This window comes from Apteryx mantelli, chromosome 12 (genome assembly GCF_036417845.1).
Source record: "Apteryx mantelli isolate bAptMan1 chromosome 12, bAptMan1.hap1, whole genome shotgun sequence".
NCBI lineage: Eukaryota > Metazoa > Chordata > Aves > Apterygiformes > Apterygidae > Apteryx > Apteryx mantelli.
Window position 1 is genome coordinate 14,573,555 of NC_089989.1, and position 23,169 is coordinate 14,596,723.

The 23,169-nt window shown below is 52.6% G+C and overlaps 1 protein-coding gene across 1 annotated transcript in view; it reads left to right on the forward strand.

The window, feature by feature from the left end:
* Positions 1–23,169, forward strand: part of BSN (bassoon presynaptic cytomatrix protein) — a 161,285-nt gene that overhangs the window by 125,871 nt on the left and 12,245 nt on the right. Inside the window, exons 5-6 of the mRNA XM_067303289.1 lie at positions 10,721–11,161; positions 15,023–21,808. Coding sequence (XP_067159390.1) covers positions 10,721–11,161; positions 15,023–21,808 — 7,227 coding nt within the window. The remainder of the gene's footprint in view (positions 1–10,720; positions 11,162–15,022; positions 21,809–23,169) is intronic.

The window sequence follows — 23,169 nt, forward strand, 5'->3', positions numbered from 1 at the left end:
GTCTGTTTCTTCTATAAGTTTGCCGCCCTGAGCTTTCCGAAGCAACAGATCTACAAAAGAGGAATATGGGAAGAATGACTTTGAACATTTGGCTGTTAGCAGAAAAATGAAAAGATTTTAAATGATGAAACATCAAAAGTGACGCAAATGTCAAGCCCCCTATTCCTGGACATTCCTGCATAGGTAAAAATAGCCCTTTCATGATTCAAAGGGGAAAAGTGCTTCTGATCTATTAACACAGAGCTCCTGCCTTATCCCTGCAGGCTTTCTGCCACTTACAGCCCCAATTGCAAGCTGCTTTTTCCAGGTCATAAAATGACAGCTCTTGCTGAGAATTTCACTAGGCAAGATTGTCCTGTTCTTTTCTGCACAGCATGTACTTTGGGTAATATCTCTGGGAAATTTTTTGTTACTTGTGTACCCAGTATTTTCTGATAACCCAGAAGAAAGATCCTTAAGTGTTATGATTATGCTATTAAACCTTTATTGTATGAAGGAAAACAAATCAGAGCAAAATAGAAGCTGTATGGAGCCAGAGAAGTGTTAAGCTATTGTAGTAATCTGCCTTCGTTATTTAATTTCCTTTAAAACTGAAATACCTGTAAGACTGGAAATGAAAAGAATCTGTGATGCTGGGGTGTTATAGGAGAGAGTTTAAAATAACTATGACGTAGCCATAATCCCTCTCTCAGTGAAGTTACTGAACTTCTGGGGGTTGAAGTCTGTTGGAGTGGACTAGGGTACAGGTAGTTTTAAGCTGGATGGTCGTTCTCTTCTAACTGCTTTTTGAAAAGGTGCAATAGGAGTTTCACAGAACTGCGTGAGAGAAGAGACAGGCAAGTGCGGGCACGCCTGGGCCCTGGAGAAGACCTCCTTCCAAGGTTCTCTCCGATTGCTTTTGCCCTCCAAAGCTCCGTTGTTGCTTGCTGTGTTGCTTGAATTTTTGCTAAGACAAAGTGGCCTAATTAGAAAAAGTGTTCAGGGCTCTGCAGTGAGAGAGAGATACATCCAGAGGGGAAGTCAACCCATCTCCAGAAAGTATCTATGATAGATGGATGACTCTCCATTGGCTATAGAGAAGACAGAGACATCTAGCTTAGACTAGGTGGCTACCTTTGGACCTCTAAAGGCAGGTGAGATGATTTTCATATGAAGAGACTGCATGGGGAGATCTCGCTGATGCCTGTAGAATTGCCTCCTGTTGCATGGACATGATGGAATAGGAGAAGGGCACTTTGCTGCCTTCGGGCATGGTCCTGGCTCATGGGGTCACAGCCACCAAGGCAATGGGAATAGTGAGGTGGACAACACACAGCCCAGAGCACTGCGTTGGCAGTGCAAGTATAGTTGCTACTTCTCAAGGCCTCCACCTGGAGAATTTCAGCTTGAACAGATTCCTAGGTGCAAAAGCTTGCAGGCATGGTAGAAGGGGAGGCAGTGGAGTGGGAACTGTGTATTCAGACCTTGGTGATGCCAAAAATTGTGCCTTGCTTTTCTTGCTGACATCCTTTTGGGGAGAAATAGGGATGGGTGAGTTAAGGGAGTAGGATGGGGGTAGGTGTGGAGGGAGAAATGGGACGCCTGGAAAGAGTAATTTTAAGAGGAGACTTGAGAGAAGAGTGGAGGTCCTGCTGGCTGGTTCACAGCATAGGAAAAGCGCTGCTAACCCTGTAAGATGAAGGCCAGGAAAGGGTGGGGTGTTCCCTCCAACAGGTAGGAAGACTGCTGCAGATACTGCTGCAACCTGATACTCCCCTCCTATGTGTGAAAACGTAGGAGCACAGAGCACTGGGTCATTCAGGGATGGCAGTGCCTGAAGAAAGGAGAACATGTGCTGTTGCCTTTTGTAGGCACTTTGTGGAAGTCACTGCAGCAGGAGGCCATGGAGGCCAACACAGGACGTGTATCTGTACAAGCTAGGAGGAAGCCTCTGAGTTCAGATATGCCTGTGTCTGCTATGCCTGCAGAGCTAGGAAAAGAAATCTCAGCAACCAGGATGGCTCACTGCAAGGAATTGGCTTGAACTCTGCTCTCCTGTGCACACAGACCCTCTTCAAAGTGCTGGGATTTCCAGCTTTGCACCTCCACAGTGCTTGTGAGGAAGTTTGTGCCACACTCTCAGTCATTCTCCCCATTTTTCTGCTGCTTAATAAAAGGGCTCAACTCACACTAAGCAAGCTCCCTTTCCCAAACTGGGCACTGCATCCTCAGCTACAGCATGGAGGCTCAGCTGAGAAACGTCCCTCAGCTGCTTAAGGACCCTAAGTCAGTGAGGGTCCCTGACACACCAGGCATAACCCATGCAGCTTGCAGGGCTGGCAGGACAATTGCAATAGCTTTAGCACTGGGGCCTTTCCCGAAGTCATGGAGACATGCTCTTAGCTGCGGCAACTGTATTCAGCCAAGAGCCCCTTCATAGTTGGACTTCTTTGGAGCACACTCCAAACTGACACCTTTGGACTGACACCTCTCCTTCCAAACATCCTCACTGTGCTTTTCTATGAGCAGAAGTGTCAGGACTACCCTATAAATCTTCATCTTGATAGTCACACTGCTGTTATCACTTGTGCTGCCCTTGCTTGTGGATACAGTCTGATACAACATTGCAGAGATGCTTTTGGAAATACAAAGCCTATTCTGAGGAAGCTCGGACAGGTTTATTACCCAGTTTGGTGATAAATATCTATTCATATGCTGCAGGTATGCCTCTTCCTTTCAGGCCTTGGCAAGATAAACTGTTCTGCGTGGTAACAGCTGCTTCACTTCAGTCCATAACTTTCTACACCTGGTTTTCACAGGCATACCAGACGTAATAAGACATGCAGCTTTTTACCAGCTCCAGCTAGAGGTTAAATCTGAGGGAACGACAGGAGTGGGACAATCAGTACCTGAGCTATGAGTTGCTGGGGGCTGGGGATGCCCTTCTTCTGAGCAGCAGTTGTGGCAGGAGATAGAGCAGGGTAAGCTGTGTTGTGTTTAATGTTCCTGGGTATTGGGAAGAAGCACTGGGAGCCCATCACCAGCTTCACACAAGATCTGTCTCTCACCTGTGGAGCTACTGAATGAATACTTCTTTGTGGTGACTGCTCTGTTGCATTGCATCTAGGAGGTCTGGACAGCAATGGCTTAGGGAGATGTAATCTGTACAGAAATGGTATAACTCCAATAGGCTCAGTCTGCAGAAGTTCCTGTCTGCAGGAACTGTCTTCACCGATCACCAGAGAACTGTTTGGGGACAGATGTGTGGTAGTTCTTTGGAAACACGTCAGGGCTGTCATGCTGAGCAACTACTTATTAGGGTTAACCTCCTGGCTTGTGACTTCTTCCTGAGACACATGGGGAAGGAAGTTATACAGCCCAGATGCACTGATTCCCTGGCAAAGAGCTGTTTACTTAAGCCGAGTCCCTAGCTCTGGGTTTTGGAGAAGTTTCTCTCTCTGATTTCTTCCCAGGAAGGAAATCTAAGTCTTGTTTCTTTATATGCCTTCCATTTTTATGAAACATAATTGAAGTCTTTCTGCTAGACTTTATTTTTCCCATTCAGCTTCCAAACACCAGAGCCTGGTGTTCCTGTATGGGGAGCCATCACCTTCCTGGGAAAACCCACTGTGTGCTACCCTTTCCTTGCTGAAAGCTTCTGATGCTGAATTGGATGTCAGATTCACTACATGTCCTGCAGTGTGGACTGTCTCTCCTTGGAAAACCAGAAAGGACTGAGGATCAGTCTCTAGGGTATGTGAAAGGCAGCTCTTTCACCATGCCAGCCCTGTGCAAAGCCACTTGCTTGATGCACCTCTTACATGATGACACTGAGCTTCAAATGTATTAGGTTTTGAAGAGGCCTCTTTTTACAGATGCTGCTTGGTTGTCCTTTCTCACAATGTGGGCAGGAGATTTGTGGCCTATGGGGTGTTCTGAAAACCCCATGCCTGAAATCATGAGATTACACAAAACTAAATTGCTGGCTTTTGCCATGCAGAGGCTGGAGCACAAGATCCAAGTTGCTCAGTAAACTGGAAGTGAAGAAAGCCACTGTAGTGCAAAGTCTCACTCTTTAAATGATACAGATTTCACAAAAAGCTCCTAAGATTTTACAGAGAAGACTCTGAGCCCAAGCTCCTTGGAACAGCAGTATGACGTTTTCCTTCTCTAGGATGTTTTGTGAAGTACCATATCTCTCCCTAGAAAGCATCTCTGAACATTTCCGTTACTCATAAGGCAGATAGGAGTGCAGGAGGTCAGTCCAAGACACACAGAGAGCCATCCTATGGGAATTGCTCCTGGGGACCTGCTAGTCGGTGGAAAGCTTCCTTGCACCTTTGGCAGAAGAGCGTTGTGCCCTCAGACCATCTGGCCAGCTGGCATACTACAAACCCCCAGCCCAGTTCTCTCTCAAGCGATTTGCTTGTAATCGAGTATTGTCGCACTGCAGTTTCAGCCCTTTCCTGAAGATGAATCTGGAATTTGTGGCTCTTAGCTTCCCTCCCTGCTTCTTTGCTGCTTGTCGTGGTGACTAATGAACCTGCGGTGCCAGAGGGGGGCTGCCATGCCACCCAAAACCATATTCAGCTTATCATTTCTTCCCTACCTCATGACAGATATCTGGAGTCTCCCCTTCTTTCCAGGTTACTCCTCAAGCTTTTGAGGGGCACATCTGGAAATGCACATTTCTTCAGGTATCTCAAGCGGACCCTCCAAAATCGAGGCACCTGGAGTTGCACATCATGCTGAAAAATGTCCCTCCATGACTTCCTGGGTGTGGAGTGGCAGTCACCACTGCTCCTGTTGGGGGGGTTCGCTGTTGCTGCGCTGGGAAGCCAGGGATTTACCTCGTCCTGGCATAATCGCCCATGGCTGCCAGGCAAAGGGAGACCACCTACCAGAGAGGTGTCAGACTGCCGCTGATCACAGCCTTTTTATCAGAGCCTCTGGAAAAGACAACTGGAGACAAAGGAAGATCCTCCACAGTAGTAAGTACTGTCAGAGGTGTCCTCTGCCGGAGCCGGCTTCCTTCCCATCCCTCCCATTCCAGTCCTCGTTGCCATGGCTGGATCTTGGCTCTGCGTTTTTCCCTATGAGTTTAACTGAGCAAGTGGGCACAACTTTTTCTCCCTGCCATCACTGGCACCCTCAAGTGTCCTGCGCTGCCACCAGGGTGAAGCTGTAATATGCAGCATTGCAGTTTGTCCTTCCGGTAGGACCACGAGAGACTGCTTCAGCAGGCCCCATCTCCAGGAAGTGCATTTTGGGCACAAAACTTCCCCTGGCAATGTATGCCAAGGAGACACTAGATGCAGGTGGGAAGGATTTCATAGCTAGAGGAAGCACCTGAGCTGAGGAGCTGGTACTGCCCCTGCCCTCTGTGAAAGGCCAGGGATTGCCAGCGCCCCGGGAGCTCGACATCCCTGGGACCATCGTTACGCTGGAGTGGCTGGGCTGTTCCATGACCAGCAGTCTGCTTACGGCAGCCTGGTGCCTTTCTAGTACCTCTGCCCTGCTGAGGGTACCTGTGTTTCTTCTTTGAAAGCAATTTGCATTTCCAACAAATAAACCATTTTTCAGGTTAAAAATACAAAGAGCTCTGAGTACCTGAATTTCCTACAAATGTTCCTGAGCTTGGGGAAAATGGCTGTTTTTTGTAGGAACAGCTGTGGGGATGCATGAGCATCTTCTGAGAGCGTGACAGAGTCGCATGCAGACAGCCGGCAGCATGCTGCCTGAAAGACCCTATTTAACACATTTTGCTGAGATGGGTAGTAATTTCTCCCTGACTGTGTTTTTTGATGTGAATTTGTTGCTCTTCTGTAGCACTTCTCTGCAGTTGAGACACCAGTATGTAGGCAGTAGGACGTATGCCCACTCAGTCAAAAAGTTGGCCGTTCCTGGCTATGCCTACTAGCCTGAAATGGCCTGAAACTCAACGCTGGGACCAAGCAGCTCAACCTGTGCCTGTTGTCATTGCTGTCATGCTTCAGGATGTTGTCACTTCTGATTGGTGTCATATAGAATAAGATTTTGAAGGAAATGTACCTGTCTTACCGTCTAGGTGGAACATGCCCTCTCCAGCATGTTCCCTGTTGCCAGCAAGGGTGTCCGAGAAAGGGGCAAACATTGAACAGCTTAGCCTGTCTCTGATGGCTGTGCTCAAGCTGGCATGAGCTGGAGACCCTCTCCCCAGCTTGCTCCTCCGTTCCCCTAGAAGACCTATCCCAGGAGGCTGCTGCTTCTTGTGATCTTTTTGGACCATCAGGGAAAGCATCCCTGAGATCCCAAACATGCCTTGGGGGGATGCATATTTCCACATCCTCATCTGCACATCAGCTGTGAGACAATTTTGATTGTTTAGCATGGAGGTTGATACCATTACTGCTCCAAGCACGTCCTGAACAACATGGTTTTCCCCTTCTCATCAGACCTTCCTTTCTGTAGGATGCACATGGGACTCCTCTGGGCATATTGCTGATGAAGGTGCTCTACTAACAAGGTGCTTTGGCAAGTTATGGCTTTTTTGTTGTTTTTTTGTTTATTTTTAACATGGCATTCCCATGCTGTAAGCTGGGGTTGAGACTGGATAGAGTTGTTCTGCCCTAAACTTCCTTGGCTCTCTCCAGAAAACAGGGGCTCTGCTCCAGCTAGCACAGCCTGCTTGGATATGAGGCATGTTGGGGAACATGCTCCTGAGAATTGATTTACATAGAAAAGCCTCCCTAAACGTGAAGTTGAATGTGTTTTTTCCAGCTTGAGCAAATACTTTGGCAGCTGTAAAGAACTGAGCAAGTCCCAGTCTCTGGCATCCTCTTCCAAAACACACTGCTGCTCAGATTTGGGAGAAAGCCGCATCAATCCAGCGGTTCGGGTAACTTAGCGACAAGCCCGTGCGCACATGCGTGTATGCATGCTCATCCACATCGCTGCCCGTGGCTTTATGACTTCTACACGTTTGCACGTGCTTGCACTCAGTCGCTCAGGCGCACCCGGGCAGCCGGTCCCTCGTGTTCTGAGGACCCGTGCCAGCGGCTGCATACAGACTGGCACAACCAGAGGGGGAAGAAGGCAGCCTTTTGCGTGCCCGGCTGTCCGTCCCCGCATCTGAAGTTCTCGCATCTCCATGGTAACTCTCTCAATTTCGATGTGTTATTTTTATTCTTGGTTCCTGCCATACCATCAGTCTCCTGGGGGACGGAGCACATTCTTCGCAATGGGAAGGAGGTTATAATCATGCTAACAAACTTCACTGCGCAGCAGGAACTAATGGATCTTCTCGAAAAGTCGCAATCCTCAGCAGTGTTAATTGCTCCATTATCTGAAGTGCAGCAAGCACAACAGAGACCTGTGCAGAGTGACGGTAGCTGGGAATCCCTGTGGGAGTCGAGTCCCCCACTGCATCCCTGAGGCCAGCAACAGGGTCCCTCAGGCTGCGCTGACCAGGAGCACACTGCTGCAGAGCAATGGGTGCTGAAGCCACAGCCTTCAAAGGGAACCCGGTGGCATCACATCCCTGGCAGCAACATGTCCCTGATGAAGGATGAGCTCTGCAATGTGTCTTTTCTTACATATAATAGTTCGCTGAAAAACATCTTGCTGATCCAAGTATACCATGAAAGCCAACAGGCCCTGATTCTTTTGATTTAGGGGACTTGCTGCCTATCTGTGGAGTAGGACACTGCATTTCCAGAGCTGCAGTACTGATCATGGGTAGCGTGGACATCCCAGGACCTGCCCTGGTCACAGTCCCTGGCCTTTGGGAGCTCAGCACCAGATGTGCCTGCCAGCGTGCCCTGAGGCTGCGCCAGCTTGCCAGGACCCTTGCAGTCAGCACAGCAAGCAGGAGCCAGGGGAATTACGCAGACGGCAAATGGGTGACATTTATTCTCTCAAATAGCGTTGGAGAACACAAGGCGTTGTTCCCTCCTACTCCCACTATTCCAAGAGTGCATTCCTGCAGAATGCTCCAACCCCAGTCAAATCCAGTAAAGATCTTTCCTCCCTGCTCTGAATTTGACTCTGGTAAAGATGCCTTTTTAAAGACTCGGAGCTTCAGTGCTCAGAGGGTGTTTCTTTGGCAAGGCATGACCACAGACCATCCAGATCCCAGGACCTACCAACGCCCAGAGGCTGCCAGATGAGCTTGTGTTCTGTTTTCCAAAACCCTGAAAGACTTGGGGTAAAGACCTGGATGCCCAAATCCTGTTCACCCAGCATCTGTGCCCAGGAGCCCAGGTTAGGTGGGATTCCAGAATTTCTGAAAAATCCCTAAGATGGGCTTTTCTGCCCAAGTGGGCAGTGCTGCTCACAATAGTACTTGTTAGACCATGGCAGGAGAAGCCATCAGACTCCTGCAGGAGAAACTTTGAGCTGATGTTCAGGTTGGTGACACAGATGTGTGTGTCCTAAAAGAATGTTGTCAAAAAGAAAAATCTAAGGTTAAACCTCAGCAAATAATCAAAGTCTTGAAAATGAGGAAATGTACAAATAATTCCTCAAATTACCTTACCTCAACCTTTAGTGGTATGAGCCTGTAATAGTTCTCTCATTCCATCATTTATGTGGGAAGCTTAGTTTAGAAAACCCTCACTCACAAACCTGAGAGCTGCAAGGCAGGTCACGTATTATAAGAGACATTATTTTTGGATGTAGGACTTATCCCAAATAATTGAGGAAGAGCTGTAGACAGCAGGTACTGTACCTAGGTGAGCAGCAGTGCCTGAGGGCCAGAAGGGCTCCTTCACAGCCTGCTGCTTTTCACCTCTAGGGGATTGGCGTTAGCATGGTCTTGCACAACCCCAAGAGCTCCCAGCAAAGGAGGAAGCTATGGGAGCCTGGAGAAGCAAGCAGCATTACCATAATGTGTCAGACACAGGGAGCCTGTAGCCACACCACACAGAGGGCACAGGGCAGGGTGGTCAGCAGGGCTCTCCCCAGGCCGGAGATCTCCTGGGCTGTCCGAGCTGCCCCCACACTCCTGAGAATGAATGGGGTATTAATGCAGTTCTGTTTGGCACAGATATTTGTTGCAAGTATTAGAAGCTATGTGGAAAACAGCACTTTGGAGGAACTGGAAGGAACATGGGTCTTGCATATTCTTTTATGGCCTTCTAAGCATCCAGCACAGAAGCATGGTCACTTGGACTTGTGACAGTATCAGCTGGGATGTTAGCCACTTCGATACCATGGTGATTGGCATGAGTAGATGGCGGTATAAAAGCAGGTAACACAATACCACATCGTCCTCTTTAATAAAACACGAAGCAGGGAAGAGTCTCTGCGAAGCCTGGTGCAGGGCATGCTGGCAGGTGCAAAGCCATTCTGGCATCCACAGAAATGAAAGCGGAAGCAGCCGGAGCAGATGAGGGCTGTGCTGACACAGCGAGCCAGCTGCATGCACTAAAGCTTACAGAGGCGAAGGGATTAGCTAAAGAAACCAGCTTAACAGCAGCATTACTTTCTGTTCTTCTTCCGACATCCACTTTCTTGACCCCCCAAGAGTGGCAGTGTTTTCGGTGCAGTCAACACCGGGCAGGACTTGTTCATGTGGATTTGTCCGACCAGGAGACCCCAGCTTTCCTTCCTGAATTCACCTGATTGATTGTTCCTTCCCATCGCCAAATCCATAGCTTTTAATACACAGTTACTTGTGTGGCAGCCTGCGAAGGAGCAGTCTCCTCATTTCCACGCTACCTTTTTGGCTACTTTTACATGAGGATGAGCCAGAGCTCAGGTGAGGGGGATCTGGAGCTGCTGGGGTTCAGCTGAAGCCGCTTGCTGCTTGGCCTGTGCACGCTGCAGTGTGTCTCCCACTTCCTTGGTCCTCTGTCCACCCTTCTTATTTGCTGAATTAGGATGTTTGGGCTAATCCTAAATCAGCCCTAAGTGAAAGAAGCAGCCTCCTCCCCTTGTTGAGGGAATGGGAGAAGGTTTTCCAAGTGCCATGCCATGCAGGTGCCAGCTGAGGGCAGTTTTGTGTGTGCACTTGCCTGGTGTTTAGCAAACCTGCAGCAAAAGGCACGTTTAGGCTGTGCCGTGTACCCCATTGGAAAAACGTTGAAGGTATTTCAGTGTGGTCAGCAAGAAACCTAGTCTACCATAAAACCTTCCTGAGAATAACAAGAGGTCACAAACAAAACATAAATGACTTTCATGTTGCTCCAAATGGCAATTTTGTCTTTTCATCCTCAGTCAAGATGGGAGAAAAATGCAAAAATCTTGCACATTTTCAAAGCACAGCAAATTTGGTTCACACCTTGCTCCCCTAGGTGGTCTGCCCAAGTCACCCCACCCACTGGGTGCCCCAGGAACTCTGGTCCATGTGCAGCCTCCCAGGTGTTGCCTGCAGCATGAGATGAGGTTTTATTTTGGTGAGATCTGCTTGAGGCATTGCTTTGAAAAACCTTTTCTTTGATGCATGGAAAACCTGTTCCTGTTTCTCCAGGAGTTGAAACCTCTCAAAGATTTGAGGGCAGCCAAGGCATGTTGTCAAAAGTCCCTTTTGACTGTTGTCAAAAATTCTTGCCAGAGGGAGTGTCGGCCTTGCCGAAAGTTCTTGGCCTTGCTGGGGTGGGGGACAAGCTTGTGGAAAGCTTGACCAGTGGAGAAGTGATGTACCTGGTTTGTAGCGGGATATCATTTCTCCTCTGAGCCCCAGAGGAAGTGAAATTCCCCTTGGCCCTGTTGTACGAAGCTCCCAAACTTCAGGCTAATGTTTCCTTTCTCTGTTTTGCAGAAAAACGAATGGCTGTGTTTGAACTGCCAAACTCAGAGACTGCTAGAAGGGAGCCTGGGAGACCCTGCCCCAATGCCACTGCCTGCCCCAAAGCAACCGCCAACGGGCTCCCCACGACACCAACCGTCAGGAAGCGGCCAGCAGCAAAGAGTGCCGGTGCCGGCCGCCGCACCGCAGGCAGAGCCGGCAGCTCCCCCCGACAGGCACCCTTCGCCCGCGAGGAATCTCAGGGCTCCAGAGCAGAGCAGGACCCCAAGCACTGCCCAGGAGAAGAAGTCCCCTGCTCCAGCAGAAGAAAAGCCACTGCCGAAACTTCCCACCGAGCCTTCCAAAGTTCCTGAAAGTGCAACGTCAAAAGGGAAAAGCATGGCAACAAAACCAGAGGTGGAAAGCAAGGAGAGTCGGGCGCCCACCGAGGCTCAGAGGGTGAAGGAGCAGGAGGTGAGTGCCCTGTCCTTATCCTCAGACACAAGTATAGAGCCCCAAATGTGCCAAGATTTGGATCTCCTCCTTGCTTTGAGGAGGAGTCCAGGCTTGGCTGCTCACTGCAGTCTCTTAAGCGTCTTCAGGGTATCACATCCTGCGCAGAGCTGGTCTTATGTGGAACCCCCATTTCATGCAGGTGGCAATATTCAGATACCTGGGGTTTATTCCAAATCAGAGTAAAAACCATTTTATTGAATCTGTTAGTCTTGTGAAAAAGCTTTTTAGGAAACAGAACACTTTTGTTTCAGAATTGCTAATAATTTCAAATGCTATATAGCAGCACACTAACATTTCTACTATTTTTATTACAATGACGTTAATTTGGGCATAATACAATAGCTCAGATAGTCTTTTGCCTCTTGTTTTAAAATAATAAAGGGCAGATGAATCTTGTCATGAAATGAAAAAATTGTTTCAGTCAAAACATTTCTCGCTTATGCTGCAGGAGGGGGTCTTTTGCAAGCTCTTTGTTCCACCTTTTTTTTTTAAATTCAACACTATTTGGGGAAATGCTCAAGATGCAATTGAGGCTGGAGGCAAGGGCCCTGGACAGAGACCCCAGTGCTTCCTGGCAGTGCGGTGAGATCCCTGCCAGCCAGGGAGCATTGCTTCTAGCCAGCTGCATGGTCAGCAGGAAGGGAGCACCGGATGCTCCACAAACCCAAACTGCCAGTGCAGCCCTCAGAGGAAAAGGCTCCTCACGCTGAAGTTTGCTGATGCTTCTTAAATTGAATAACGCCTAGGGTGTCTCCCTGCTGGTGGGGTCTCCAGCACTGCAGGTAGCACTCAGGGCAGGATGCAACAGCACTTTACACACTCCTTGGAGCGGCTCCAAGTCCTGCCTCAGTGCTACTACACTCACCTAATTGTAACATCAATTAAACCGGCATGTTTATTTTTACTGGCATCTAACAAGGATCCTGGGGACTGCCTTGATTCTTAAGGCTGGTTTGCAGGGCTGTCAATCATGGAAATTAAATTTCATTAAAAGGCTGCTGTCCCCAGTGGATGCTGCCAGTGAACTTCCTGTCTTCTTGGTGTTCCTGGTGCTTTGCCAGACTGTCTGGGGGTCTGATGCACAGCAGTCGAGATCTTCAGCCTCTCACCTTGCAAGACAACAAGACTGTTCCCTTCCCAAATCCAATCTAATTATAGGTTCTTACAGTTCTATTTGAGGATTAAAAAGTTCAGCACTGAGTCCGTGCTTGCTGCAAACCTTCCCAAGCCCTGGGGATGAGCACAGCACTCTGTGGAGCAGCAAAGGAATTTCTCAAATGATCTTTTGGTGCTTTGTGGGGGTTGGGGAGAATAAGGTAGGGCTTGTGTTACTGGCAAAATACCACCGTCGGGTCCATTGGGTAGCACTCATGTGGGTGGAGAGCACTGTGTGACCGGACGGAGGCATCAGAAACTGTGAGTAGAGGTACCCACTGGCCAGGGACCACTCCAGCCCTGATGGCTTGCTCCTTCCAAGAGCTGCTGCCTCTGTGCAACAGTCCCCAGGAGGGGAAAGTCCATGCTCTACCCTGGGCTGAGGTGGCTGTGGCTCGGGTCTGGCTATGCTGGTGAATGAGCACTCCTGCCAAAGCGGGGGTACTGTCCCCTGCAGTATGGATGAGCATCCAGAAGGGATCATAATCCCCGACAGTTTTGGTGTGGGGCCCAAGGCAGCGCTTGTATTCTGTCTCCCGTTTGGAGGGAGTTAGCACAGGAACCTCTGCACCCCCTGCCCTGGATCGGGGCTGGTTTGTGCCTGTGGAAGAGCAAGCACAAAGCCCTGCACCTTGAACTCCTCTGCTGAGTTCAGGGCTTGGAGCCATAAATATCCCAAGATTTTCAGCAAGGGCTCAGCTGCTTTTGGAGTCTTGTGGATCTCTAAATAAGTGGATAGTCAAAAATCAATATTATCATTAGACAACCTTCTAGTATTAATTATAAGCAGAGATAATGCTGATGGAGCTCAGTTTCTGAAACAAATTTATAAATCCAATGTGTAGCTCCTTTTCCCACTCTGATAATCTCTCTAATACCATTAGATGCCCAGTTAGACTGTGTTAAACAATTCCTACACTCCAGAGAACATTTGTTTTTACATCAGCTGCTTTTAGCATAATCTGTAATGCACTTTTATCAGTGGTCATACAAATTGCTTAAAAGCCATTAGTAGGGCCTAGGAGGCATCTAGCCTTTGTGCTGGGCTGGATTCAAAATTAAGCATGTGCGGATATTTGAGCATGCCAACACCCAGAGCCTGCTTGCATGTCCCCAGTCAGCCAGCAAGGTTTTGTCTTGGCCACATTCCTGGGTAGTTACATGCTCGTCCAGTACCTGATTTGCCTGGACACCTGGATATCTCCCTGCCACGCTAAATTGGAAGCATTTCCCTTAATATGGGGGAAGCATATGCAAATTACCATGGGTGTGATATCTCTGATGCCTTGCTAAACAATACCCATCTCAAGGTACAGAGCTCATTCAACCAAATTCCCCATAACTCAGCAGGGCTGGTTTTCCACACTCCCAAAGAGCAGAGCCCAGGGAAAGATGCCTCCAGCAGCCTTCAAACCTTCTATTTACTCACAAGGTGACTATTTCCATGGCACCCCCTCCCTGAGAAGCACAGGGAGCAACTTTTGGAGTTGACGGGCCTTGGGCAAAGCAGATGGCATCCTTAGAGCGGGGAAGGCTGCCAGCACATACAGCATGGGAGGCGGAGGCACACAGCACAGATCTCTTTGCCTGGGTTTGCCAGAAATGTTGGCTCTGATACTGTGCCATGTCTCACCAAGCAGATTTGTGTGGCAGCTTAGTCTTAGAGGCCACAGCAGAAATGGGGCTCTGAGCTTCTCTTTGTGAGCATTTAACCTCTAAAAGAAAACATTGAAGGGGAATACTACAAATACTAGGTATCCGATGAGTGCCTTGTGAAACAGCAGAGAGTTAGAGCCAGGAGGAACTGCTGAAAGCAGAAGACTTCAGGCTCAGTTCACCTGCTTATGACTTTGCAGATTTTCCCAAGTTTAAGGCAATGTAATGCTATTTGAGACCCAGTGAGGAGTCATCTTCCCCCAGCCCCCATCAACTCCAGGCGCTCGGGAAAGAGTCAAATGACACCTCTGGCAGGCAGCAGGTCGATGTTCCAGGAGCTGGCAGGCTGCAAGCACTGCCACCTCGGCCTCTGCCAGAAGAGCACACTGCCACAGGGCCATGCAGCTGGGCACAGTGCGTCATGGGGTGGCAGACCCCATGCATTCCCCAGGGCTCTCCTTGCGCTGCCCTGTGAGAGGGCTTAGGGTCTCACAAGGTCTGGGACTCTGAGCACCCTTCTTTTGCTTCGCTGGGAGTGGCATGGGGCCATGCTCCAGCGGGTAACCCTGGGTGATGGGCCAGGTCCTTGCAGTTTGCTCTGCTGGCCTGGGACTTGGGGCTCCCTCCTGCTTTGCATGGCAGCAAGTCCCTTGCGGTGACTCCAAAATTGGCCTAAGCCACCTGGAAGCTGAGCAAAATAGTGGCTGGACTTAGGCCCCTTGGGGATGTTGGGGTAACAGCTGGACTTAGGTCCCTGGGGGATGTTGGGGTAATAGCATTTCCCCAGCATGTAGGGTCCAGCCTTGCTGAGAGGAAGCGGGGGGGGGGGGGTGTTGACAGTGGTCTGCATCCCTGTGGCAGGGATGCTGGCCACTTTGAGCAACATCTTCCTTCTGTGTCTGGAAGACCATAGAGGCATGCATGTGCACTCGCTGTCCCCTCGGTTGAAAGTGTCCCAAAGTAGGTGCTGTTTGGCAGGTCTAATGCTTTGGTTTCTCTTGCCCGCAGGAAGCAAGCAAGCCTTATCCCCCCGACCTGTCTCGCAGCCCCCAGAGCTTGAGCGACACCGGCTACTCATCTGATGGCATCTCCAGCTCCCAGAGCGAGATCACGGGCCTGGTGCAGCAGGAGGAGGAGAAACTGAACGGCACAGGCCTGGCGGAGCAGAGCCCTCCCAGTCCCTCTGAGCTCACCAAGCTGGAGAGCAGCATGCGGCCCCTCCTGGAGGCCAGGGGCACCTCCCAGGAGCCCAGTGACCGTGGGAAGGGGTACCCCGAGCTACGGGAAGAGCAGCGGCAGCGGCAGAGGCCACGGTACCTTTCCATCACCCCCGAAGCCTTTGATTCTGACGAAGAACTGGAAGACATCCTGGAAGAGGATGAAGACTCCTTGGAGTGGGAGAACCAGCGGGACCAGAGGGAGAGCATGGAGTCATCAGATGAGTTTGGCAGCAAGCTGCGCCACGACTATGTGGAGGACAGCAGCGAAGGAGGCTTCTCCCCAGTGCCAGGCAGGCCCAAAGGCAGGGAGGCGGAGGTGACAGACGAGGAGTTCATGAGAAGGCAGATCCTGGAAATGAGCGCAGAGGAGGACAATCTTGAGGAGGAAGAGGAGGACTACAGTCACGTTAAATACAGCATCACCAAAACTGGACAGAAGCCTGACATGGAGAAGGGCAAAGAGTCTCCCTCAGCCAAGCGGCGCCTGTCACACAGCTCCAGCGGCCTGTACAAGGAGGAGAGGAAAGAGCTGGATGCAGCAGAGGGTGACGACATGAGCACGGCCCAAGGGGGACTGAGGCGCTTCAAGACTATTGAGCTAAACAGTACAAACAGCTACAGCAGAGACATGGAGATCAGCCAGGACACAGACACCACCCTGGACAGGGAGCCTGAGCTGGAGATGGAGAGTCTGACGGGCTCCCCAGAGGAGCGGTCCAGGGGCGAGTATTCTACCTCTACCCTGCCAGCCACGACACCCAGCTACACTTCAGGCACCTCTCCCACATCCATATCCTCCCTGGAGGAGGACAGTGACAGCAGCCCCAGTCGCAGGCAGAGGCTGGAGGAGGTGAAGCAGCAGAGGAAGGCTCGCCATCGCTCGCATGGCCCTTTGCTGCCCACCATCGAGGACTCGTCTGAGGAGGAGGAGCTGCGGGAGGAAGAGGAGCTCTTGCGGGAACAGGAGAAGATGCGGGAGGTGGAGCAGCAGCGCATCCGAAGCACCGCACGCAAAACCAAGCGTGACAAGGAGGAGCTGAGGGCCCAGCGGAGGAGGGAGCGCTCCAAAACTCCCCCCAGCAACCTCTCTCCCATCGAGGATGCCTCCCCCACGGAGGAGCTGCGGCAGGCAGCAGAGATGGAGGAGTTGCACCGGTCCTCCTGCTCTGAGTACTCGCCCTCGATTGACTCAGAGACCGAGAGCTTCGATGTCATGGCCTCCAAGCTGTACAAGTCTGGCAGTGAGTACAACCTGCCAACCTTCATGTCGCTGTACTCCCCAACAGAAAAGACAGAGAGCAGCTCCAGCCAGCCTGCCAGCAAGCCCCTCAAAAGTGCCGAAGAAGCCTACGAGGAGATGATGAGGAAGGCAGAAATGATGCAAAAGCAGCAAGTCCAGCAGTCCCAGCAGAGTGTTTCTTACAGTGGTGCATACCAGCAGGTAGGATACCGCGGCACGGAGGGCCAGACCAGTTTTGAGTACCAGTACGTAGACGAGTACAGGTACGATGGCAGTGCCATGCACCCCTCACAGCCTGACTATCAGAGTGGTCTCTCGAAGCCGGGAGCGGTGTACGAGGAAATCCTGCAGACATCGCAGAACATTTCCAGAATGCACCAGTCTTCCTCATTTGACTTGGCTCTAGAACAGGAAGAAAAAAAGAAAGGGCAAGAAGAAGTGTATCAAGAGAAACACTTCCTCAATGCCGAGAGCGCATATGCTGACCTGATGAAGCAGAATGGTGGTCCGCTCACCCCTGGGACAAGTCCCACTCAGCTCTCAGCTCCTGTCTCCTTTTCAGCCTCTGAAGGCAGCGCAGGCAAGGTCATTCCTGATGTCCGGGTCACCCAGCATTTTGCAAAAGAGGGACAAGATCTTGCCAAGCTGCACAGCACCACAGCAGCACCCAGCCCGGTTTCCAAGGCTCCTTACACCTACAGCAAAGGTGCCAGCACAGTCACAACAGTGGTTGCCAGCACAGCAAGTGCGCCACGAATATACAGCTCTCCAGCTCTGAGTGGCACAGAGTCAACATCCATATCAGCCAGAAGTTATGGTCCAACAAAGAGCTCTGTAAGTTACAGCTCTCAAACAGAGGACATCTGCCGAAGCAAGAGTGCTGTCGAGATCAGTGTGCAAACGGCGAGAGAGAAACTGCAAGCTGTGAGTGACAGCAAGCCCATGCCACACAAGATGTACCCTTTCTTCAAAAGCTCAAGCCCCCCACTCTCTCCTACTTCTCCTACTCAGAGTCCCGTTCACACTGTCCCAAGAGCAGCGATGCCTTCTGGCCCGGGGCTGGGAACAAAGTCGACTGCAGAATTTTCCACCCAAACACAAAGTCCCCTTGTCTCCTATGACATCCCCACTACCACTGGCATCTCGGCATCTTCCCCCATGGTAGCTCAAGGAACGCAGACGCCACACCACCCGAGCTCTCCTCGTCTCGCTCGGCAGCAGTCCTCACAAGATGCTCCGTTCATGCTGATCACGCTAGCAGCCAATGCATCTAGCCAAACGAAGCCAGTGAGCATCAGCTCCTCCACTTCCCCTGCCACATCTCCCACCAGGCTGAGCCGGCAGCAGACAATGCACAGCTACAGCCAGACATTTGAGCAGGAGCTGCAAGGCGCTTACATCAAGGCACAGCCTGTGAAAGAGCAAGCCTCAGCTGTCCAGAAAGTGCCCGCCGCTTCGGCTGCAGACAGCGCTGCAGGGCTATATGCCTGGGGAGCGCTCCCTGCAGAAAACATCTCCTTGTGCAGGATCTCCTCTATCCCTGGGACGTCTCGGGTAGAGCCAGGTCCCAAGGCACCAAGCACTAATGCTGTAGACTTACGGACTGCTATAAAGTCAGCCCCCATCATCATAACTGACCAAGGCATGGATCTCACTTCCTTGGCTACAGAGACTAGGAAGTATTGCCTCACTTTGGACCAAATCCCAAACAGACAGTCCACGGCCATCCAGCCCTTAATCATTAACCTCAATGCCCAAGAGCAGCCCCACGCCGTCATAGCAGCGGCCAGCACTGCCAGCGTCGCCATCGCATCTCCAATGCTCATCTCACAGCCAAAGCAGCCTGTGGTCTACGGAGACCCTTTCCAGAACAGGATGGACTTTGGGCAAGGGGCCGGGAGCCCGGTGTGCTTGGCGCAAGTGAAGCAAGTGGAGCAGGGTGTGCAGACAGCCGCCTTCAGAGGGAGTGGGGCCACTGTTCCCACACCTACTGGGAAACCCGAAACTGCTACTCCTCAGCAGGCAAAGTTTGCAAGGTACAATCTGCCCAGCCAAATGGCACCTCTGGTGAAGAAGGACATGCTCATCATGCAGACCAGTAATGCGCAGAATGTGCTTAATATCAGCAGCATCTCCCAGTCATTTCCTCAGGACCAGAGCTCGGAGCTGTACCACACGGTACCAGTGGAGTTGAAAACCCAGAGCCCTCTCATGGCCCTGGGAGGCAAGAAATCCCAAGTGATGATGGTGCAGATGGAAGATGTAGCAGCTGGCCCAGTAACCAAAGTGGTCAAAGAAGAGCCTCCAGCCAATGTGCTGGACCTCACTGGCATGAAGTCAGAGAGCCAGGTGGCCTGCTGCGATGTGGTCTACAAGTTCCCCTTTGGCAGCAGCTGCACTGGAGCTTTCAACCCGTCTTCAAAGATGACAGAGAAGAAAGCTGGGGATGCGGCGCCGAGCAGGAAACCCAGTGGGCCCTACTATGGGAGCAAAGAGCCAGACCTGTCAGAGGCATTCCCATACCGGGAGCAGCCGGCTCCAGCTCCTCCACCTGCACTGTATGAGGAGCAGAAGTTTTACCCCACTGGCATGTTTGGGAGGCTCTATTCATCCATGTCAGACACAAACCTGTCCGAAATTGGGATGAACTACTACCCTACAAAGGGGGATCAGCCCTTCCACTCCCCTGCCAGTGATGCCGCTGTGGATTTGACCACAATGAAGCATTCCTATAGCATCAGCTTCACCGAAGGGGGATACCTGGGCCACGGAATGCAGTACGGCTCTTTCTCTGACCTCCGCCAGCCCTCGGATTTGCTGAGCCACCCACTCCCAATGAGAAGGTACAGCTCAGCATCTAACATCTACTCTGACTACCGGTACTCCCCCAGAGGGGACCTGGCGAATTTCCAGGAGTCCAGCCTGGCCCACTACAGTGCCACAACAGCTCGTGAGATCAGCCGCATGTGTGCAGCACTCAATTCGATGGACCAGTACGGGGGCAGGCATGCAAATGGCCCTGAGCTCCTACAGTATGGCCCTAATGGTCTCAATGCCGGACCAGCAGGAGGAGGCGGTATCGCAGCCCAGCAGGGTGTTGCACCCATGAAACCGAACGTGATGTACAACCCCAATTTCCCTGAGACGCGCCAGGCCTTTGGCAACCTTGCACAGTACAATATTTCCAATGTCCGCTTGGGAGCCGTACGGCAGATATTCCCTTCCACTGCAACCGTGCGGGCCGCAGATGGCATGATTTATTCAACCATAAACACTCCGATAGCATCGACACTGCCCATCACCACACAGCCGGCCTCGGTGCTCCGGCCCATGCTTCGTGGGCTGTACAGACCCTACGCCCCAGGCAGCATCACGGCAGTGCCTCTGGCCAGCCTGACCAGAGTGCCAGTAGTCACTCCCCGCATGCCACTAGCAACCCAAAGCCTCTATCGCTACCCACCTCCTGGTCGCTTCCCAGCCGTCTCTGCACCGTCGGTGATGGAGACGCCTGTGTACTTGGGGAAGCCCGTCAGCACTGTCGCAGCCAGCACAGCCACAGGTGCCATGAGCACTGGGCCTGCTGCCAAAGCTCCCATTGCCCCTGCAGCAGGGCCACAGAGAGCAGAGCCACCCAGGGCTGCTCCCTGCGATGAGGGACCCATGGCGGCCACCAAGGACAGCGGCCAGCTGGCACCGCTGGCGCCTGCCGCCCCGAAGCAGGTGGCAGAGGGAGTTCAGCCTGGTGGGCCGGGTCGGGAGGAGAGGGAGCGTGAGGAGGAGCGCCAGCGGAAGCAGCAGGAGCATGTGCTGCAGCTGGAGAGGGAGCGTGTGGAGCTGGAGAAACTGAGGCAGCTGCGGCTGCAGGAGGAGCTGGAGCGGGAGCGCGTGGAGCTGCAGCGGCACCGGGAGAAGGAGCAGCTCCTGGTGCACCGGGAGCTGCAGGAGCTGCAGTCCATTAAGCACCAAGTGCTGCAGCAGCAGCAGGAGGAGCGCCACGCACAGCTCGCTCTGCAGCGTGAGCAGCTGGCCCAGCAGCGCCTGCAGCTGGAGCAGATCCAGCAGCTGCAGCACCAACTGCAGCAACAGCTGGAGGAGCAGAAGAGGCAGAAAAGCACCTTCCCTGCCGCTGGCGAGCCTGCCAGCAGGGCACCCCCAGGGCCCGAGGGACCTACCGAGATGCAGAGGAGCCTGGCACAGAACGGGCAGTTCTGGCCCCCGCCAAGCCAGGCCTTCATGGGTGCCCCGGGCGCAGGGCAGGAGTGCCCCACTGGCCCTCGTTACCCCGGCCTCCAGCGACCGCTCACCAGCTCTGCCTCAGACATGTCCCTGCAGGCTGAAGAGCCCTGGGAGCCCAGCCGGGGCATGAAGAAGAGAAACTCTATGCCACGGCTGCGGGATGCCTATGAAAAGGAGGTTGTGGTGAAGAAGATCACAGACAGCAGCGTGCAGACGGACGAGGAGGACGGCGAGGAGCGCTACCTTCTCTCACGGCGCCGGCGGCCCCGGCGCAGCACCGACTGCAGCGTGCAGACGGACGAGGAGGACAGCGGGGAGTGGGAGCAGCCAGTGCGCCGGCGGCGCTCCCGGCCCTCGCGGCACACCGACGCCAGCACCGACGGCAAGCAGGATGGCACCTCCCGCGGCACAGCCAGTGTCGGCATTCAGACCATCAGTGACTGCTCCGTGCAGACGGAGCCCGACCAGCTTCATAGGGTCTCCCCTTCCATCCATATCACCACCCACGACCCCCGCGTGGAGATCGTGAAGTACATCTCTGCTCCAGAGAAGACACAGCGGGGTGAGAGCCTCGCTTGCCAGACAGAGCCTGAGGCCCAACCTCAGCCAGGCATTGTGGTCCCCCAGCTCACGGTGCCGACTACCATCACACCCTACTCCACTAACATCCAGATGGTGAGCACGGGGCCCCTGGACCCCCATGCTGTCCGGCAGCAGACCCTAGGCAAATTTGAGAAGAAGAAGCCAGATCCCCTGGAAATTGGGTACCAGTCGCATTTGCCCACTGATTCCCTCTCTCAGCTGGTGACTCGACAGCCCCCCAGGTCTCCACAGGTCCTCTACTCGCCTGTGTCTCCCCTCTCCCCACACCGCCTCCTCGAGTCCTCCTTCGCTACCAGCGAAAGGCTGAACAAGGCTCACGTCCCACCACAGAAGCACTTCACCACTGATTCTGCTCAGCGCCAGCAGACTCTGCCACGTCCCATCAAAACCATGCAGCGATCCTTGTCCGACCCTAAGCCCATCAGCCCAACATCTGAGGAATCCGGGAAGGACAGGTTCTCCCTGTACCAGCATCCACTGCTCCCAGGCAGCCAGGTAAGTGAGCTCGGGAACTTGCTCAGGTGCTTGTGAGTTATTAGCACCATCAACCCCAATATTTGCTCTGCTGATAGTGCTTTCTGCCCCCTCCCCGTGCTGCTGGGCTGCGTGGGAAGAACTTCAGCTGAGGACAGTCCTAAAGGGAAAGTGAGCAAGACAGTCCTGACACCAGGGATTGCACCAGTGTGCCTTCTGCCCCAGCATTTGTCTTGGCAGGGTTTTCTGCACAGCTGGGGCAGCACCGGATTCGGTGCCTGGGATCTCTGCCATAAAGTGGTGCTCCTTGGCCTCAGGTCTCCTGCAACTAGGAGAGCCTGGAGCTGCAGTGGAGTGCCAAGGGCAGGGTGCTGATCCTAAGTTCTCCTAGTAGTTCCCATGTTGCAGGGGAGCAGTTTGGGAAGGCGTAGCCCATGTCCTGCCGTCTGGGGACTGTGAAGGAGCTATGGGAGAAGGGCATGTGGATCCGGATCTTCCCACCAGCACCTCAGTGCCTGGGAGAGGGAGAGCTGACCAGCAGCCCCTCCACATCGCTTTTGGATTTAACACCACAAATTGGACAGCAAAGGAGGACTGCGGAGAGGTGACTGGAGACAGGCTGGCTTTGGAGACTTCGATCTGCCAGCCGGAGACTAGCCAGAGGCACTGAAATCCCTGGCAAACAGCAGGAAGGGATGATCTCATGGAGGTGCTGGAGAATATCCATCTTTCAGTCACCAAGGCATTTGCTGGCATTGGCCAAAATCCCCTTCTCCCAGGGGTGATGGAGGGGCTGGCTTGCTGCCCCTGCCAGCGACTCGGCTCAGCCACCTGAAAGTCTATGGTTAGCTGAGCCTGCCAAGCTTGGTGCTCCCCACCACCATCCTGGTCTGTCATGGGCCTGACCCGAGGAGAATGGCTGGCTTTGCAGGCAGCGATCAAAGGAGCACCTTTTCCTTGCAGTTTGGAGCGGCTGGGAGAGAGGAAGGAGGGCGATACTTGCCTGTCAACCGCTGTTAGAGCACTGAGCAATGCAGCCCTGACTGCCCTGACAGGTCCCCAGCCCCCCCCAATGCTGCCTTGGTCTCCTTCATCCTGTCTGCTCACATTTGTCTCCTGCTCAGTGCCAGCCCCACACACAGGCGCAGCACACTCCAGCACTGGGAGCCCAAGAGCCACGGGATTCGGCCCCCTACTGTGGAGCAAAGGCCTGCCTCTGGGCTTCTCAGTGCCTGCGACGAAGGATGGTGGCACCATTGGAAAAGGCTTCCAGGGAGCTAAAATGGAATAAAACTGATAAGACCAGAGCCCTACTCAGCCTCAGACTGCCATCATGGGCAGGACCCTGCTGAGGTCCAGCTGTATCATGTCATGTGTGTGTG